The sequence below is a fragment of the Balaenoptera physalus genome (genome assembly GCF_965194825.1).
Source record: "Balaenoptera physalus genome assembly, chromosome: 4".
NCBI classification, from domain to species: domain Eukaryota; kingdom Metazoa; phylum Chordata; class Mammalia; order Artiodactyla; family Balaenopteridae; genus Balaenoptera; species Balaenoptera physalus.
Window position 1 is genome coordinate 136,564,433 of NC_138891.1, and position 18,840 is coordinate 136,583,272.

General features: G+C 42.9%; 1 protein-coding gene across 6 annotated transcripts in view; it reads right to left on the reverse strand.

Moving 5' to 3' along the window:
• RUNX1 (RUNX family transcription factor 1) overlaps positions 1–18,840 on the reverse strand; it is a 247,393-nt gene that overhangs the window by 115,494 nt on the left and 113,059 nt on the right. Inside the window, exon 1 of one of the 6 annotated variants that reach the window (XM_082458836.1) lies at positions 7,097–7,220. The exons of the other annotated variants lie outside the window; for them this stretch is intronic. Within the exon in view, the coding sequence (XP_082314962.1) occupies positions 7,097–7,142 (46 nt within the window). The 5' untranslated portion in view covers positions 7,143–7,220. Of the gene's footprint in view, positions 1–7,096; positions 7,221–18,840 lie in introns of those variants that run through there. 6 annotated transcript variants of the gene reach the window in all.

The following is an 18,840-nucleotide window of genomic DNA, read 5'->3' on the forward strand; positions in this document are numbered from 1 at the left end:
AACCACTTCAGATGGCATCTGAGTTTCAGACGCAGTGATAACCACGGCTGGCCAGCAGTTGCAGGAGGCATCCTCCTAACAGGAGCTGCGGATGCTTTGGTTATGCAAATGTATGGTTTTTCTCACTCCGATGCTAAACGTTTCTGGTTAAATCAAAACCAAAGAAACACAGCAAGGGAGACTCATCTGTCTAGGCCCCAGACTGGGCCCTCATCTGACAGCTACAGACCATTGTTTCCCCTGCTTTCCTTGTCTTTGGGGTGCAGGCTAAGTTGAGGTGGGAAGGGATTCTCTCTACGTTTGGGGAATCCGCGTCTGATGCATATCTGAAGCGCCAGGTCAGTCTTAGCATTGTTCCCAGATAAATAGGACATGGACAGATGAGTGTGATTGGATCTGAGCTAAACACTCTGTGGTGACACAAACTGGGGTATGGGAGAATCTCCGGCCTCCCACCCAGGGAGCTCTACTGGCCCAGGCCAGGCTGGAGACAGGCCTAGAACTGCAGGAGCCGGGGGAGTGGTGGGCTTTGCCGGAGCTTGTCTCTGGGATGAGTAGGGCTCCGGGAAAGAAAGAAATCTGTAGGGCTCTGCACAGGGCCGCCCATCTACCAATGAATGGAGACGAGCAGATGGGGGTATAGTTTCTGCTGCCTTGTCTGAAGACATAGGGGCACATGCTGGAGAACCCAGAGATGGGTAGCGTCACGGGGCAGACTTCAGCAGCATCAGCAAATGCCTACTTCTCCTCCACACCTCCTAAGCCTCGTCACTTTCTCTCTCTCTCTCTCTCTTTTCTTTCTTTTTTGGCCCCCTCAGCTTTGTATGATTTTCATTTAGGATTCAGGGAATCTTTTGAACGCAGGGAGCGGGGGTGGGGACTGTTACATTATATTCTTTAATAATTCACGTGGCAGCTTTGTAGGGATACTCTTAACTGCTTCTTAAAAGTAATTAATTGATTTTCTGACAGATCAGTTAACGATGTATTCCACTGACACAAAATTGCGTTGAGGCTCTAGATTGGGCCAGAGAACTGCATGGATTAAATTCAGCCCAGAGTTTAGCTTCGGAGACTCTAAAAATATGCCTCTATAAAAGGAAAGGCTTTTTTACATGGAGTGTTGTCTAAAAATCTAAACCATATGTCCTTTCCGGGCCTGTCAATGGGGTAAAATATAGGTTCAAGTGTGTGTAGCTGTTCAGACGTTGAACATTCAAGAGGCATGAAATAACCTACTGTTACTCAATATGGTCAACACGCTGGATGAACATTCGCCTGGGTTCTGCTGAGGGAATTCTCTCTCTCTCTGTCGGTGTCTGACAGGAGGAACGCCAACAAAACATGGTTTGCTCAGGATTCTTGGAAGAAGGCAGACGAACCCTGTACTGGGAGTGGTCGCCTGTCTCGCGGCAGGCTGGCTCTTTTTGTAGCTGAGTTTGCAGGATTCCTTTACCGCTGCCCGTGATGGAGGAATTCTCTATAGAGAGGATTCCCGTCCACAATGCAGAGTTTATTAATGGAGACATTAAGACACTGACTAATGAAGTGGCTTGCCCTGGGTCACATAGTGAGTCAGTGAAGCCCTGGAAACAAGGACTTCTGACATCTTGACCTCTGTAGGCCAAGATTCGTGTGACAAACTTCTGCAGTGGGGATAGTGGACTATTAAAGGGTTATACCTGCCAGGAAGTCGCCATGTATATAATGATGCCCGTGATGTAAAACTCCTTAGAGTAAACTTTGAGGGAACCAGTGTTTCTTCCCCATTCCCGATGCTGGCTGCCACATGGGGGGCCGCCCTGGCAGGTATGGCTCCTGGCTTCTCTCTTCCTCTCACTTGATGGGTTGGTGGGTCTGGGAGAAGGAAGTGATGGATCTGGGAACCTGGTCCCCTCCCTTTCTCCTCGGGGCTGGTAGCTGCAGGAGGCACACGTTCTGGTCTGTGTCTTCATGTGGTGTGTTTTGCAGGCCCAGCGCTGGTTCGAGGTGCCTGAGACAGAGAGTGAGTCTATTGAATTTTGCGTGCAGTGTTGGGGAGGCCATTGTTGGCGCACGGCTAAGCTTCGTTCTGCAGTCTGGCTTTGAGCAGCAGTACAGCTGGCCTTTGGACCTACATCTGTCCCACTCCTTTCTGTCTCAGAATTGATTCAGAATTCAGGAAGACTGCCATTTGTCGGGCATGCTTCAATCTTTAGCATCTACAGAACATAGAGCATCTGAGCATAAAGCCAGGACACGTGGTAATAGGAGAACAAGCCCACTTGAACTTGATATACAGAGAGCTGAGTCTGACTTCCTGGCTCTGTTACTTCCCTTGGGCTGGTTAACGTAACTGTTTCCTCAATTACAGGATGGGGGCAATTCTTCCTTTATAGCTCTGTTATGAGGATCTGATGAAATATCCTATAAGACAAATCTTAGACTATGCTTAGCCTATCTGTTGCCCATTAATGGGACTTGAACTATTCTCTATTGCAGAATGCCAGAAGAGGGACATACAAAAGTATCTGAAAACCTTAAAACATTTCCATATCATGCTAATTTACTTTTTACTAATTTGAGAACATCTTAAGTTCTGACTGAGTCTTATGAGGAAGAAAATCTAATGGAAGAATGAAAGGCCACGTGGAAAAAAAGGAGTGGACCTTTCAAGAGGAGGGAGACGGGTAAGAAACACTTGGCAGGTAAAGTCCAGCTCATCACTGATCTGGTCTTGCTGAGAACAGACTTGACATTCCTTTGGTAATTATTCACGTTACCGTTCTTTCCTCCTTGCTGAGTCCAACCCAAGTGGGCCTAAAGACTCATGTTCACAGCACCTGTTTTGATTGCATAGAAAGGTTGCCGTGGTGAGCCGCAAAGGAGGAAGGCATTTGAAAATCAGCAAAGAAGAATTATATGCAAATACAAAATGTTCTTATTGATATTCATATGACACTGTGTTTTGATGGCATCTATTACCATATTTGTGGCTTCTTGGCAAAGTGCAAGGTGTTGTCAGACCAGAGAAATAAGGGCAAGGGATCCAGAATGTTTAGATGACTCATTTCAGAATTTTCTTCAAATTTTAACGTTTGGTAAATTCCATTTTTTCTAAGTCAATGTTATTTTGCTGATGCGGAGAATAAACAATAACATTATAAATATATGAAAAAAAGTAACCTCAGGGGCCCGAAGTGTTGAATATCAAGAGCCCCTTCACGTTCTTAATCTTGGGAAGTGAAAAGCTTTTACCTTGGGATGGAAGTTGTCTTCTTTATTCTTTAAATATGGTAATAGGAGATCCAAGCAGATTCAATAATGCGTATTCCGAAAGTTATTCAGGTTTAAGAAGAGAAGAGTTTTCTTTGTAGAGGGAGTGGGGAAAGGGACATCAATTATTTACCATGGCCCTAGAGACGGGGGAAAGTCTCAAGATCTTGCTGAAGTCACTGATTGATTTTCTGACACAACAAGTGAAATGAAACTCCAGTGGCCCATTGGTATTACATGTCAGACACACCATCCCCTGTTCAAAGCAGAGCTGCATTTCAGGTGCTAGAAATCTGTGTCTCAGGGTACGGAAAAGGGTGGTGATTTCTGCTGCCTTAAAATTAGTACAACCTGTAAAGTTCTTGAAGCAATCAACAAAATATGAATTCCATAATCAATTAATGTCATGCAAGCACTTTTCACTCATGTACCAAAGACTTAGTCTGGACATTCTTGAGGAGTAATATCTGCTGAAGACATGGGCTCAGCCCTTATCCAACGCAGTCTAGAAGGAGTGGCTGTTTGATGGTCAAATACTGACAGTTTGATGTAGAATATAATGAATGTGATGATGGAGGAATAAACCCAGTGTCATGGAAACTTAGGAAAGGGGAGAAATGAGATCCATCTGGAAGGGCTGGGGACCCTTTGAGGAAGAGATGGAGGGAGGATTGAGCCTGGAGAGAGTATAGAGTTTGGGAAGAGAATTTAAGATAGCTTGCAAGACATGAGCAAGGGAAGAAGGAAGCACAGGGGAAGTGATGGATGCAGGACACAGCTGCAGTGCATGCTGGCCCGGGGAAGAGAAGGCCCAGGAGGGACCCGAGGCTGTGGGGAGGCCAACCTCAGTAAGGGGCTGTGTTTACTGGGCACTTACCGTGGGCTGCCAGGCCCCGAGTCAGTCCTGTATGCATATTATCTAGTTTAATGCTCACAACAACCCCTTGAGACAGTCACCATCCATAAAACAGCAGGTTTATAGAGAGCCAGTAATGCCCAAGGCCACTGAGACCATAAGTGCAGAGATAGGACCTGGACTCAAGACTGTGGATGTCCAAGTCCCTGCTCGGAATGCATGCTGTTCCCTGTATAACACGAGGTCCCTGACTCTATCACTAAGAGGTTTGGAGATTAAAGTTCTGACTCCAATTCCAAAGTATGTATGGGGGGGCGGTGGTTTCCCCACACATCCAAGGAATTCTCCCTCTTTTTTTAATTGAAGTGTAGTTGATTTACAATATTGTCTTAGTTTCAGGTGTACAGCAAAGTGATTCAGTCATACATACATACATATCTATTTCTTTTTCAGATTCTTTTCCCTTATAGGTTACTACAAAATATTGAGTATAGTTCCCTGTGCTATATAGTAAGTCTCAAGGAATTCTCTGACACAAGCTGGGTGCCCTACAAGTCAACTCAATTCTGACACTACCTACCTGGAGACAGCATCAGATCCCACTGGTTAAAGCTCAGCCCTCTAAAACTGCCCCCACCCCTCGCACACTGCAGATGTCAAATGCAAGTCCAGGTTGTCACCTGTGCTTCTGACTATGAATTGGAGGTTCCGAGGACGCCCCTTCTTGGGTTTGATTAATTTGCTGGAGTGGCTCATAGAACTCAGAGAAACATTTTACCTACCAGATCACTGGTTTATTATAAAAGGACATAACTCAGGAACAGCCAGATGGAAGAGATGCACAGGGCAAGGGACAAAGGAGGGGCCCAGAGCTTCCATGCCCCTTTTTCAGCACGCAGCTCTCCTCACCTCTCTGTGTGTTACCAGCCCAGAAGTTCTCCCAACCCTGGACTTCTGGGGTTTTATGGAGGCTTCATTACATAGGCTGACTGATTGAATCATTAGCCATTGAGACTTGAGCTCAACCTCTAGCCCTTCCCCCTTCCCCAGAGGTTGGAGGGGGGAGGGTAGGGTGGGACTGACAGTTCCAGACCTCTAATCACATGGTTGATTCTCCTGGCAACCAGTCCCAAAGTCACCTTATTAATATAACAAGAGACACCTTTATCACTCTCATCATAGGAAATTCCAATGGATTTAGGAGCTCTGTGTCAAAAAACAGGGACAAAGGCCAAATATATTATTTCTTATTATAAATCACAATATCACAGGAGACTTGTTTCCCAAGAGCAGGTGTGCCCTACGGAAGCATCACAATCCTAAGCACAGCCATGCTTCAGGGAGAGTGTCAGGGATCAATGAGAAGGACAAGTCTGAGTGAGACTGGAAGCCCATAGACCAATTAGGAGATGTGACAGGGGTCTTGGCGAGGGGACCGTGGCAGCCACAGAAAGAGAAGGCAGATGGAGAAGAGGGAGTGGGAAAGAAGAGTCAGAACTTGGAACTGAACGTTGGAGTGGGGCTAGGGCACAGGTAGAGACGTCCAGGAGTTTAGTCTGGATGACTGGGAGATGGAAAAAACCCACATAACAAATCACTGAATGGCTTTTGGTTGAACTCAAAGAAATAGAATTCTTTAGCTTTCTACCTTCTAATACTGAATGCATGAGTATTTGATTCTTAGGTAGTAAAAGATGTTGGACAGAGTCGTAACGCTATGTCAAACCTAGGATGCCTCTATAGCGGTTGAGAAATGTAACGAGATGATGGCAGCCCTTGACATTTCTTCTTGGCAGAAATATCTCAGAGAAGATAGACAGACGGAAAGATGTACAGACACAGAAAATGACAGAAAGTGCTGAAATGAATGTGGAGCTTGGCAGTTACAAAAGGTGAGTCAATTCTCACCGCTGGAACTTAGAATCAATGTGTAAGATGGCTCAACGGGACCCCAGACACATAAACAGAAGAATAAGAGATGGTTATAAAGTCCTTGGTTTTGCCCAAGTTATAAGGCTGTGGTAAGATCAGCTTTATCTGAGAATCACTGTGCAATAATCTGAGTTTTTCCCCTGTGGGTGCTCATGAGGTGGGAAATACAGTGGATGGTGACACCCCTCACCTTGAAAACCTCTTGGGGACATTTCTCAACATAGGTCGATGACAATTGTCCTCTGGCCTGTGAATTGAAAAAGTCTGGCCGATCACCAGCATTGCCAGATTAACATTTCACTTGGTGAAGTGCTTATCCCCAGCTGTAAGGGGTACGTGGAAAGATCTCCGTTTATCAGATTATTTTTTTAAATTTTGCTTTTCTTTTTATATACTGGGCTCTCTTATGGATGCCCTGATTTTATCCTTTGTTGGGGAGAAATATCATGGTTTTATAATCATGAGGGCTGTACTCTCAATCTTTCACAAATTTAATAAATTACATAAAGTAAAATACATAAGATAGATGTAAAATTACAATATAGTGTATTTTGAGATATAGCGTAATATTTAATACATGCTAGATGCTGTTGCAATATATCAATTCCTTACAAACTAATGTATCAGTTCCTTTCACATCAGTGCTATGAGGTAGGTATTATTATGATCATCCATATTTTATAGATGAAGAAACGGAGGCACAGAGCTGTTGATCAACTTGCCTAAGGTCACACAGCTAGCAGAGCTGGGATTTGAACTTAGACACTTTGGCTCCAGAGCACATGCTCTTAACCAGTTTCCTAAACTGCCCCCTCTTGATACCAAAGCTTAATCCTTGGTGTGGATTTGCAAGTACAGTTTTTGAAAAGTGATGACCAAGGAGAAAAGAGAAATCAGAGAGAAGGAAGCTCCCATCTAGTAACCAATGAGAATCAGATGACTAAACTCATTGATGACCCTATTTAACAATTGCACCCTTTTGCCGGAGACCAGATAAGGGACCTCCCCAGTTCTTTTGACTTCTTGGCCTATTGACCTACTATATTATTTTACCAGTTTTGCGTGGAAGCCCCACTGTACAAGGTTTCACCAGTACCATGGCCTGTCCTTTGCTTCAGTGGGTCTGGTGGGCTGCCTTCACTCCTCTGGGGCTTGGTCTCCACCCCGTATCTGCATGTGCCCAGCAGAGCTTGACTCTTCTGGGGAAAAAATGATTGACCAAATTAGCGTGGAGATAAAAATACTTCCTTCTTTGATTGGGTGGTCTCCTTATAGAACTGAAACAAAATTAGATCCAGGAAGTGGCAGGTATTTTGGAAACTAATACTGGATAATTGAGTATTATTAGATTCAGGTTTTTACCCTAAGCAAGCTTTGTAGATTTTTAGGAAAGACTATTTCAGGTGAACATTTTTAGATGTGAATCAAATAGTAAAGAGAATGTGCACATCCTATTTTATATTTATTGCTCTATTTTTGAAACATCCTTGAGAACTAAATTTAAGCATTCATTCATCCAACACATCTTTCTGAGCTGGTGCTCCTGGCCAGGCACTGTTTTAGGAACCTGGATGAAAGCAGTGAACCAAACGACAAAACCCTCTTCCTTCGGGAAGCCGACTTTCTAGGTTCAGATGGAGAAAGCTGAATGGATTCAAGTTCCATGTTTGGCACATGGACAAAGCAAATGACCACTGTCAAAGCTAAAAATGCTCTTCATCCTTACATCCTTACATTCACACTATTGACCAATTTGTGTGTGGGGGGGTATTCCCAGCTTTTTTCTTCCAAGGATATATTTTAGCATCTTAGCACATTTTATGGCCTCACCCCCAACGCCTTCCATAACTGTCTGTTACTTTTCCAGAAAACTGTCTGTTTTCTGATTTCACAACCAAAGGCTTCCCCAAGACCCCAGGCTTCCCACCTCCCAAAGCTACTTATGGCCAAGTCATCATGGATGGTGACTGCCCCCAGTTTCTGGCCAAAAAGTTGAAGCAAGAATAAAAGCACTTGAGGCTCCTGGTACCACCTACAAGGGGATAACTCTCAACCAGAAACACACCAAGAAATCTTCCAATTTCAGACCAAATGGAACAATCGGTAAAAAATCTACACAAGCATTCCCTCCTTTTCTCCTATTATTTATGCTACACATAGTTACATTCCTGGGGACACAGGAAGACATCTTTTGGTGTGAATCTCTGGAGAAGATCTTAACTCTTTGCAGACTGAAGGCACTATCCTGTTCTTCATCTAAAAACTAGAGTAAAAACCTGGGTTCGGAGGCTGTTGCCCCTAATCCCTTGGTGATACTGGGGTAGGTTGGAGCAGTTATAGACGTGTCCACATGGACAAATTACACACGCATTAAAGACGCCCTTTTGTATAACTACCAGGTGCTACTTAAACATTCTTTTTCCCTTTTGTATTGTAGTAAACTATACATAAAAATTTACCATTTTAACCATTTTTTAAGTGTATGATTCTGTGAGACTAATTACATTTACATTGTTGTAAAACCATCCATCTTTCGAAATTTTTCATCTTCCCAAACTGAAACTCTGTACGCATTAGATAATAACTTCCCATTCCTCTATCCTCCAAGTCCCTGGCAACCACAATTCTGTGTTCTGTGTCTATGAATTTGACTACCTAGGTACCTCATATAAGTGGAATCCTATAATATTTGTCCTTTTGTGATGTGCTTATTTCCCTTAGCATAATGTCTTTAAAGTTCATCCATGTTGCAGCCTGTGTCAGAATTTCTTTCCCTTTTAAGGCTGAATAATATCCTATTGTAGGGGTTAGACTGCATTTCGTTTACCTATTCAGTGGTCGATGGACACTTGGGTTGCTTCCAAATTTTACTAATGCTGCTCTGAACATGCGTGTACAAATATAAATGTTCTTATTCACTCTCTTGACAAACAGATCTTTAAAAAATGTGATAGACTCAACTATGAACACACTCTTTTGAAAATCTGTGACAGAATAAGGTTAACTTAATTTTTCTTGAACACTTTGTACCCTTTAGATAGATTCATTCATTTGTTGGACAGACGAATGCCCACTGGGTACTAAGCACTATGTGAGATCTTGGGAATTCCGGTAGGTACTAGGAGTGGTTCCGGCTCTTTAAAGCAGACAGATCTGTAAGTGAGGGGTTAGGCCGGTGCCCTGCGTGACTTCAGCAAGGTGTGTGCTGGCTAGAAAGGAGAGTGTAGTTGTGCTTCATCTCTCCTGGATAGTCAGGGGAGGTTCTGAGTGCTGGTGATACCAGATCTAAAGGAGGAGCCCCTGAGATGTGTGGTCCCTGGGCCAGGTACTTGACATATATTGTTTGGTGCAATTCTCTCAATAGTTTTATGAAGTAGGTGCTTTATTGCCCTACATTACAGATAAAGGATCAAGCCTTGGCGAGATTAAGTAATTTGTCCAAGGTCACACACCTAGCACTTTACAGCTCTTAACTACTCTGTTATACGGGTGTTCCAAACAGGAAGTGACAAGGTAACGTGGGGGGCGGGATGAAGGGCATTCCAGGAAGTGAGCTGGATGCACGGACTAAGGAAGGAGCATGGAGGAATTAGAGATCCTCAAAGCATCCTTTCCAAGTGGCTTAACAAGCAATTGCCTACTGGAGCCCTCAGTGTGGAGGCTTGGAGGGGAGCCCCTGGTTTCCACATCTCTCCCTCATTGTCCTTCTGGGTAGGATGGCACCTGTGGCATCTGCAGAGACCAGACACTAGGACACCACGGGGTATTTTCTGCCTGATTTGGGGCCCTGTTGCTTGGAAGCTCCTGGTAGAAACAGATGGAAAATATCAAAATCATTTTGACTGAATAAATATGTATCTACCATTGATGGACGGCTTATTCTAAGCCAGGCACTATTCTAAGTGCTTCTCATGTATTAACATTCTAAGTCTTGGCCACCATCCTTAGATACAGGTTCCAAGATCGTTCTCTTTTATAGAAGAAAATAAACCCCAGGGAAGGTAAGCAACTTGTTTAGGGTAACACAGCTAGGAATGGGCAGGGCCATGATTTGAAGTATATGGAGGTCCGAAAAATTGCGGATGGTCATTACCAATGTCCTCCTTTTGTGTTAGACTCTCAAGGTCAACTTTCTCTCCTTAGCGTAATGCAGTGAGGTTCTTGGTCCACCCTCTCTGAGAATGCTGACCCCCGGCCGTTAGGACAGGTGGCTGTACAGCTCAGGGTGCCCAGAAAGCTGAGTGAAGATACCGAGAACCCGGGGGCTGTTGACTCCCTTTCATCGTGTGCAGCAGCAAAGATGAACTATATTTAAATGGAACTCTTTAAGAGGCAGGTCACCGTCTGTTAGCTTTGTGGTTTCCATTTCTTTCCAGTTCATAGCTGGACTCACGAAGAAACTGCGAGGTGATGAGCTGGGTCCTGCTGGCCTTGAACGGCAGTTGTGTTCATTTTTAAATCATGATGTCATGAAAACCTGAGGCACATTTCTCAAGAGTCAGAACTTTATCTCAGATGAAATTCTAATTATAGTTGTTACTTGAAAACCACAAAAAACCCCCCAACCCTCACAAACTAGTTGTTAACTTTATAAAACCTAGATGTCTCATGGGAATTCAAAGTACTCACGAGTGAAACTGAACTTGTGGCCAACCCCACACCTACCTCGCTTCCCATAGTCCCTGTTTCTACGAGCAGCAATTCTGTCACCCATCACTCAAGGGAGACATCTCACCTCTTTCTTTCCCAACATTGCAATCCTGTCAATTTTACCTCCTCATCGTTGCTTCACGTTCATTACCTCCTTCCTACCCCCGATGTTTCTTTTGCCTGCCCATGGTCTCTTTAGAGTTGACTTAGGATATTCCCTGCATCTGGCCTTGACCTCACTTTGCCATCCCCCATGTCGCTGCTAAACCATGTCTCTTATACTCAAATACGAACACATTTCCTTGCTGCAAAAATTTCTGTAGTCACCTGCCACCCAAGGCCCTGCTCACTGGGCCTCTATCCTCGTCTCCTGTCTTCCTCCTCTTGAATCTCATGCTCTGGTTGTATTGACTCTTTTATTTTTTCCTAGCACGTCAGGCCATGTCACAAGCCAGGGCCTTCACTCACACAGTGACCACCACTCCCCACCCACAGTGTGTTTTGCCCATTCCGCAGTGGTGACGCACTTCTCTTCATGACAGCTTGGTCATCAGCCCATCTGCAGAACCTGGCCCTTGGTTGGGCTGCAATTAGGTTCATCCCCTCATTTCCTGTCCACAAACAATTCAGTTCAACTAAATTTCAGTAAACCATTGGTGACCACCGGCAGTGCTAGGCTCTGTGTTATACGTTGGGGGTACAGAGACTCTTGAGACCCGGTTCCTGTTCTTAAGGGACACCAGGCTATGATATCTACAAGGTGTAGTGGTGGCCCAGGGTGGGTGGTGACTAATTCTCTCCAGGGGTCCAGGATTCCTGGAGCTATGATGTCAAGGTTGGGCTTGTGGAAGGATGAATGGGAAATTGGTGGGGGTAGTCGTGATGGTAGGAAATGATGAGGAGACATTCTGGTTAGAAAGAGCGACACATGAGCAGGTGTGATGGTGCAAAAGAAGAAGGTGTCTGAGGGATCCTGTGTGGTTTAGCATTGCCGAGTGAGTCTCCCGGGGCCTGAGACTCAAGAGGAGGGCAAGAGCCAGTTGGAGGAGTACCTTGTTTACTCTGCTAAAGAGTTAAAATTTCATCCCTTTCCCTGGACTGTCTGTTTCTCCCTCCATCTACCTTTCTGACCAAGATCCACACACGTGCAATGAAATCCATCAATCCTTCCCAAACTATCTCATCCTTCTAGAATAATTCTTTGAATTTCCATAGCACTGGCAGTTTGGGTCATATATCTGAAAGCTTAATTATGCAGGTCTTTTATCATTCTCTAACTGAATCCTGTGAGTTTTTTTGCTCCCTCAATGCTGTGGGTTGAATACGTTGAAGTTCTCACTCCCAGTATACCTGTGACTGTGACCTTATTTGGAAATAGGGTCATTGCAGTTATAATAAAGTTAAGAAGAGGGTCATTAGGGTGGGTCCTAATCCAATATGACCAGGGTCCTTATAAGAAGAGGAAATTCCATAGGAAGGCACAGACACACTAAACGCTACATGATGTCAGAGGCAGAGATTGGAGTGATGTAGCCAGAAGCCAAGGAACGCTAAGGATTGCCGGCAACCAGCAGAAGCTAGGAAGAGGCGTGGAAGGGTTCTCCCCTGCAGGTTTCAGAGGGAGTGTGGCCCGGCAGACACCTTGATTTTGGACTTCAGGCCTCTAGAACCACGAGACAATACATTTCTGTTGTTTTAAGCCTTGCCGTTTGTGGTACTTTGTTAAGGCAGCCGCAGGAAACTAATATATCCAACTAAATTGTAAGTTCCTTAGAGGCTGAAAATAGATGGGGTATTCTAGCAGCATTACAGCACAGCTCAGAAGGTGTTCAAGAAACACTTACTGACTGAAGGTAGAATAAGTGCTTGGAGTGCAGGCGGGGTTTACAATAGTCAGAAGGGCATAGAGTCATCTGTGTTCACTGTAGCAGGCTTTCCTGCGCATCTCATTTAGCCATGGAAAAGCTGGGCTTCTCTCCGTTAAACTTACCCTCTTCCATGGTGATGAAAAACAAAAATAAGGGTAGAACATGCACACAATTTTTAACAGAAATTATCTCTAGAGGGTGAAATTTTGAGCAATTTTGATCCACTTTTTGCTTGGTTGTATTTTCTAGTGTTCTAAAAATCAAACAAGTATTACTTTCATAATAAAAGGCATACGTATTTTTTTAAAAAAGGTAAATGTCTCCTGTGCCCAATATGAAAAGACAGCACCTATTTATTCTTGATTGATTAAATCTGTCAGCATTTGGATCCACAGCAAACACAAACTTGCGTTTTTCTAAAGCTCTTTGGGGCTTCTCATAAAGCAGGCTTTTTAAGCAATGTTTTGAACAGATCAGGTTAAGGTATGTGAAACAGTCGTTCCAAGTGGGATTTTTGTATAATGCAATAAGAACTGAAGATTTAATCGGGGATTTCTTCCCTGAGCATAGGAAGAACCAGGTAGTTGTTTATCATTCTTTGTATGGAGCATTTCACTTTTACTCTTGGACAGACAGTTAAAACAGATGTTCCCTGAAGACATCAGCACCTTCCAGAGAAAATGAAAGCCACTCAGCAGAAAAGCACAAGGATAGCGAGAGAGGCAGATACTGTCCGTACAGGGTGGCTCAGTAGTGCTGGTTTGTTTTTTCTCCCCCTGCATCTCTTTGCCCAGATGTCCTGGGCTTTCCCTTTGGCTAAAGTGCTGTCAGAGGATGAACTGTTGGATCCAGTGGCCTGCACAGTGAGTTGCTCAGCCAGGAGTGGACAAAAAGGGTGAATTCAAGCATTTCAGAAAGTCTGACTCCTATTTTATAAGAGCAGGGAGAAAATTCATGAAGAAAACGAGCGCATTAAAGAATGGAGCTTACAGGATGCCGACCCAGGGAAAGAACTCAGTCTTGGGAAGCACCAGTAAAGAATGAATGACAGCAGCCTGGGCTTCAGCTTTCTTTTCCTTTGCCACACTCCTTGTAACACAGAATGCACAGACACCAAGCCACGTGTGTGGTTTCTTCTGTGCACCATTGTAGCGTAACACTCAATTGTTAATCAGTTTTCCATTTGCTGACTGCTACCTATGAGGCAGTTACTTTTCCAGAGATGATGCTTTGTTTGGGATAGAAGGCGATGGGTGGCATGCAAAAGCCCTGTTCCAAAGGTGGTCCCTCTTCTCTTCTGTACCTTGGGTGGATGGGGCCACTCCTTTCCCTTGAGGCTTTTCCTTTGACTATAGATGACTTGCTTGTATATTTGGACTCTGAATTCGGCGTAAGTTTCCCTTGCGCTGACTTGGTAATTTGCACGAGCGCCATATAAGAGCATTGTAGCATCATACACTGGCTATGTCAGAGCATACTAAGGGTGCCGTTAGAATAGATTAGACATAGTGCCTGCAGTGTGGTAGATACTTGACACATGTTGTCTTAAAAGAGTCTGTTTTGGGGACACAATCAAACTGCCTGTTGCACTGATGATATGCAGGGCTTTGAATCCATCCAGTTAACGGATTGTCTAGTCTGCTAGCTCTGAGGATGTCTCTTCCAGAACAGTGATTCTCAATTTTTCCCATACATTAATGATTATCTGAAGAGTTTTTAAAAGTCATGATGCCAAGTCTACTCTTCATACCAAATGAAATCAGAATCCCTGGGAGTGGTTTTCATTCATTGGAATTTTTGAAATACACCCCAGGTGATTCCATTAAGTAGCCAAATCTGAGGACTATTTACTACTCTAGACAAGAGCTAGACTATCCAAAAGTGGCTACTAGTCTCGTGGTAATTTGAATTTAATATCATTTAAAATGAATTCCTCAGTTGCAATAGCCAATTTTCAAGTGCCCAGTAGACACATGTTGTTGATGGCTACCATAAGGGACAGAGTAGATTATAGAACTTGCCCATCGTGGCCGAAGTTTCCATTGTACAGCATTACTCTAGAGTCTAGAGGTTTAGATTTATGTCTAGTTCTTCAAACGGAATGAATACCAAATGACTACACTGTCAATTAGAATTTTAAATAAAATATTCTTGAGCATCGTCATCATTCCTCTATTGTGATATCCATCTCTGAAACGGTCAAGTAACAATTAGAAGGCTAATTAAAATAATTTAAGATTTTTTCTGGCCAAAGCTACATCCTTCTTGGAAGGAGGGAATCTGATGTGATGAAAGCACACTACAGGCCAAAACAGTAGTGTGTTTTCTTGAACCATGACCGTGGTTGGTGCCCATGGTGGTTGCCAAGCCCTTTAGAAGGGACAGTCCCACCAGAATGCACTGATGGGTTCTGGGGCTCAGAAAGGCCCCTACAGCCTTGAAAGTTTCTTTCCCTAGATCTCTCTGGGATTTCACTTTGTGAATAAAATCCTCTTTAGAGCTGTTCTTATTCTGCCCCAAACTCTTGAATCTGTGAGGAAGCATCTAGGCATGTCCCCTTTGTGACAACTCTGTGGATCAGCCAGAAGCAACTTGCCACCAAAAAATAGACGCTTAGAAGCAGATTTCCTCTCAAACTTAGTAATGCAACTTATTAAATGCATTAAGCACATGAAAAGATGCTCAACATCACTAATTATTAGAGAAATGCAAATCAAAACTACCATGAGGTACCACCTCACACCAGTCAGCATGGCCATCATCAAAAAATCTACAAACAATAAATACTGGAGAGAGTGTGGAGTAAAGGGAACCCTCCTACACTGTTGGTGGAATGTAAACTGGTACAGCCACTATGGAGAACAGTATGGAGGTTCCTTAAAAAACTAAAAATAGAGCTACCATGTGATCCAACAACCCCACTCTTGGACATATATTTGGAGAAAACTATAATTTGAAAAGATACATGCACCCCAAATGTTCATTGCAGCACTATTTACAATAGCCAAGACATGGAAGCAACCTAAATGTCCATTGACAGAGGAATGGATAAAGAAGATGTGGTACATATGTACAATGGAATATTACTCAGCCATAAAAAGAACAAAATAATGCCATTTGCAGCAACATGGATGGACCTAGAGATTTTCATACTGAATGAAGTAAGTCAGACAGAGAAAGACAAATATCATATGATATCACTTACAGGTGGAATCTAAAAAAGGTACAAATGAACTTGTCTACTTATCTACAAAACAGAAATAGAGTTACAGATGTAGAAAACAAATGTATGGTTACCAGGGAGTAAGAGGGGGGATAAATTGGGAGATGGGGATTGACATATACACACCCCTACATATAAAATAGATAACTAATAAGGACCTCCTGTATAGCACAGGGAACTCTACTCAATACTCTGTAATGACCTATGGGAAAAGAATCTAAAAAAGAGTGGCTATATGTATATGTATAACTGATCCACTTTGTTGTACAGCAGAAACTAAGACAATACTGTAAATCAGCTATACTGCTATAAAATTAAAAAAAAAAGAAAAAAATGCAGTCCTTATTTGGAAAAATCAGATATTCAAGTTAGTACTTTCAACAAACTCCTGAATTCCTCAGAATATATTTACTTACGGGTTTGTTATAAAACACTCCTACAGCAACACTATTGAATGACTCATCTTAGGGGGGAAAATAAGTGGAATCTGGTGGTCAACTTGCAAATAGCATCACTTTGATAATTTGACTCCATTTAAATGAATAGAAATAGATTTATCCCCAGAAATTTTTGTAGGGCGGGGGATGAGAGACAACAGAGAAAGAGGGCATCCAGGGAGGATGCTGACCTCTTTGTCCTTTATCTAAGGCAGATTCTCAAATTTTTGACATTTTATGGAGCTTACCAAGGTGCCTAGATCAATCCTTCGGTGGAAAGACATTTTGGCTGAACAATATGACCGCCAAGGGAGAGACTGGTGTTGGTTTTGATAAAATACTGATGAGGACAATTTTTAAGAAACTCAATACACGATTCATCTAAGAAAAACAAGTGATGTGAACAGAAACACTGGTTCCTCAAAAGATAAAACTAAGAACCACCTTGAGGCCCTTCAGGAGGGTCCAACTTTAATAATTTGTACTTCAGTTACTCTTTTGCTGCCCTTTTCTGTGCCCTTCACCAAACACACACACATGCACGCACACACACAAGCACATGTGTTCTTTAGAGCTCTGAATGCTGCCACCTATGTATTCTTTGAACGGTCTTGGAAAATTTCTAATATTTGAGTATTCACATATACACCATAGCAGATACAAAGAAGTATAAGACATAATTCTTTGTTCCTTAAGGATAAAAGATGCCCCATATCTAGAGGCAGTTACTCAATTCTAAGGTCATACCCATTTCTTTCTTGATTTTTAGAAAGAAGATGACAGTTTTTCTCCCAGGAACTGGTTGGCTTTGCCAGGTAATTCATATTTACTAACCTACGAGCTCACCATGAAGTCTCAGCGGCAGTGAACAAAGCTGGCTGGGAACTGGTAAGAGAAGCTTCATCTCTGTTATCCACTTATCTTTTGGGTTGGGATCAGGTGGGTTTTGTTGTCTAGTATGAGGATTATCTAATTTATCTCTGAGTTTTTCTACGTGATTCTTGGAGCCCAGAATCCTGATGAATGTATGCAAGGGGTTTTGAAGTGGTTTGTGGTAGTTGCTCTTACACACTTATGCCTAGAGGTGACTCACTCTTTTAAAATTCCTTCAATAATATTATTATTTTTCTAAGTGTCTGGAAGGTAGAGTTTTTGGTTGCTACGGATTATTTACATTTGAAAACTGGTTAATCAACATAGCTTTTTTTTTTTTTTTTTTTTTAACAACTAACAGCAGCAATCAAATAGTCTGAAACCAAGTTAGAGTCTGATTCTTTTTTTCTGACAAGATGAACTAGTGGAGGGATGGCCAAATAAAGTTCAGCTGGAGTCCCAACTCTGGTTGATTGGTACTGGCTGAGGGATTCTGAGACCATGACTCAGGCACAGGAGGAAGGAGTGCTGTGATCAATTACTGACGTCTGCAATAGGCAAGGGGGAAAGATGTGGCCATATACATGCCAGATATTTCCAATCTCTGGACTAAGGAATTAAACATTTGGAGAGGATAGTGGAAGATAAGGCAGTATAGGAAGGTTGGGTTCATGATGACATTTGTACCTCTTTCCTTAGGCAGTGAAGAGTCATGGAAGAGTCTTGAGCATGATAGAAATATGGTCAGATTTAAACTTTCAGGGAACTTGGCCATATGTGTAAGATGAATTGAAGTGGGACAGGGTAACCAATGGACAAGGAGTCCAAATACGAAGAGACAAGGAAAGGGCAGATGTAAGAAACATTAGAACTTTCCAGGAGCCAATGAAACCATGAGATTTCCCATTTTGGATGATTGATTCATAGAGAGTTTTGTTCTTCTTTTTATCTATTTCCAAATAGATTTCTTTGTATACCGTAGATATCATAAAAATGATATCTTTGTATACCGTAGATATCATAAAAAATTATTAATGAATACTATATGTGTGAAGGAATGAATGAGTGAGTGACTGAAAGTTAGGAGGAGGGGCTGGTTTTGAGGAAAAGAGGACAATTTTTATTGTAGACGTTCCGAGTTTTGGGTGTTGGTACAGCCTTTATGAAAGAGATGTCCCCAGGTCAGATGTAGTTCCCCAGGTCTCTTCAACCCTGATACCACTGAAAGACTGTAGATTCCTTTCTCTGAACAACTATTTTCAACACATCACTTTCCCTATAGCTGGGCCAAGATGCTCCTTTAGGAAACCATGCCGGAGGTCTTTACCCACCTAAAACAATTACCATTTATTGAGGACTCAATTTCATATTATGTGTGATACAATGTGTCATTAAACCTTTATAACTCCCTAATATTGGCGAGAGTTTATTTCCCCTTTCTGCAGAAGCAGAGACCAAGCCATGGAGAGGTTAAACCACCTGCCAAAGCCCACAGGGCTGGTTACTAACTCAAGGACCACAGCCAGGATGACCCAAATCTCTCTCCTTCCAAACTTTACTCGCGTTACATTTTCCCACACTGCCTCTCACTACCAGGTGATATATACTAGAAAATACTCATCCCAGGCTGCTGATTTCATGTTAACTGATCAGGTACAGTGGACCCTGAATCACCCCCTGCATTTTCTATCCTTTCCTACTTACTCACCAATCTGCCTCATCCCTGCTTCTCTGACCAATAAGCTA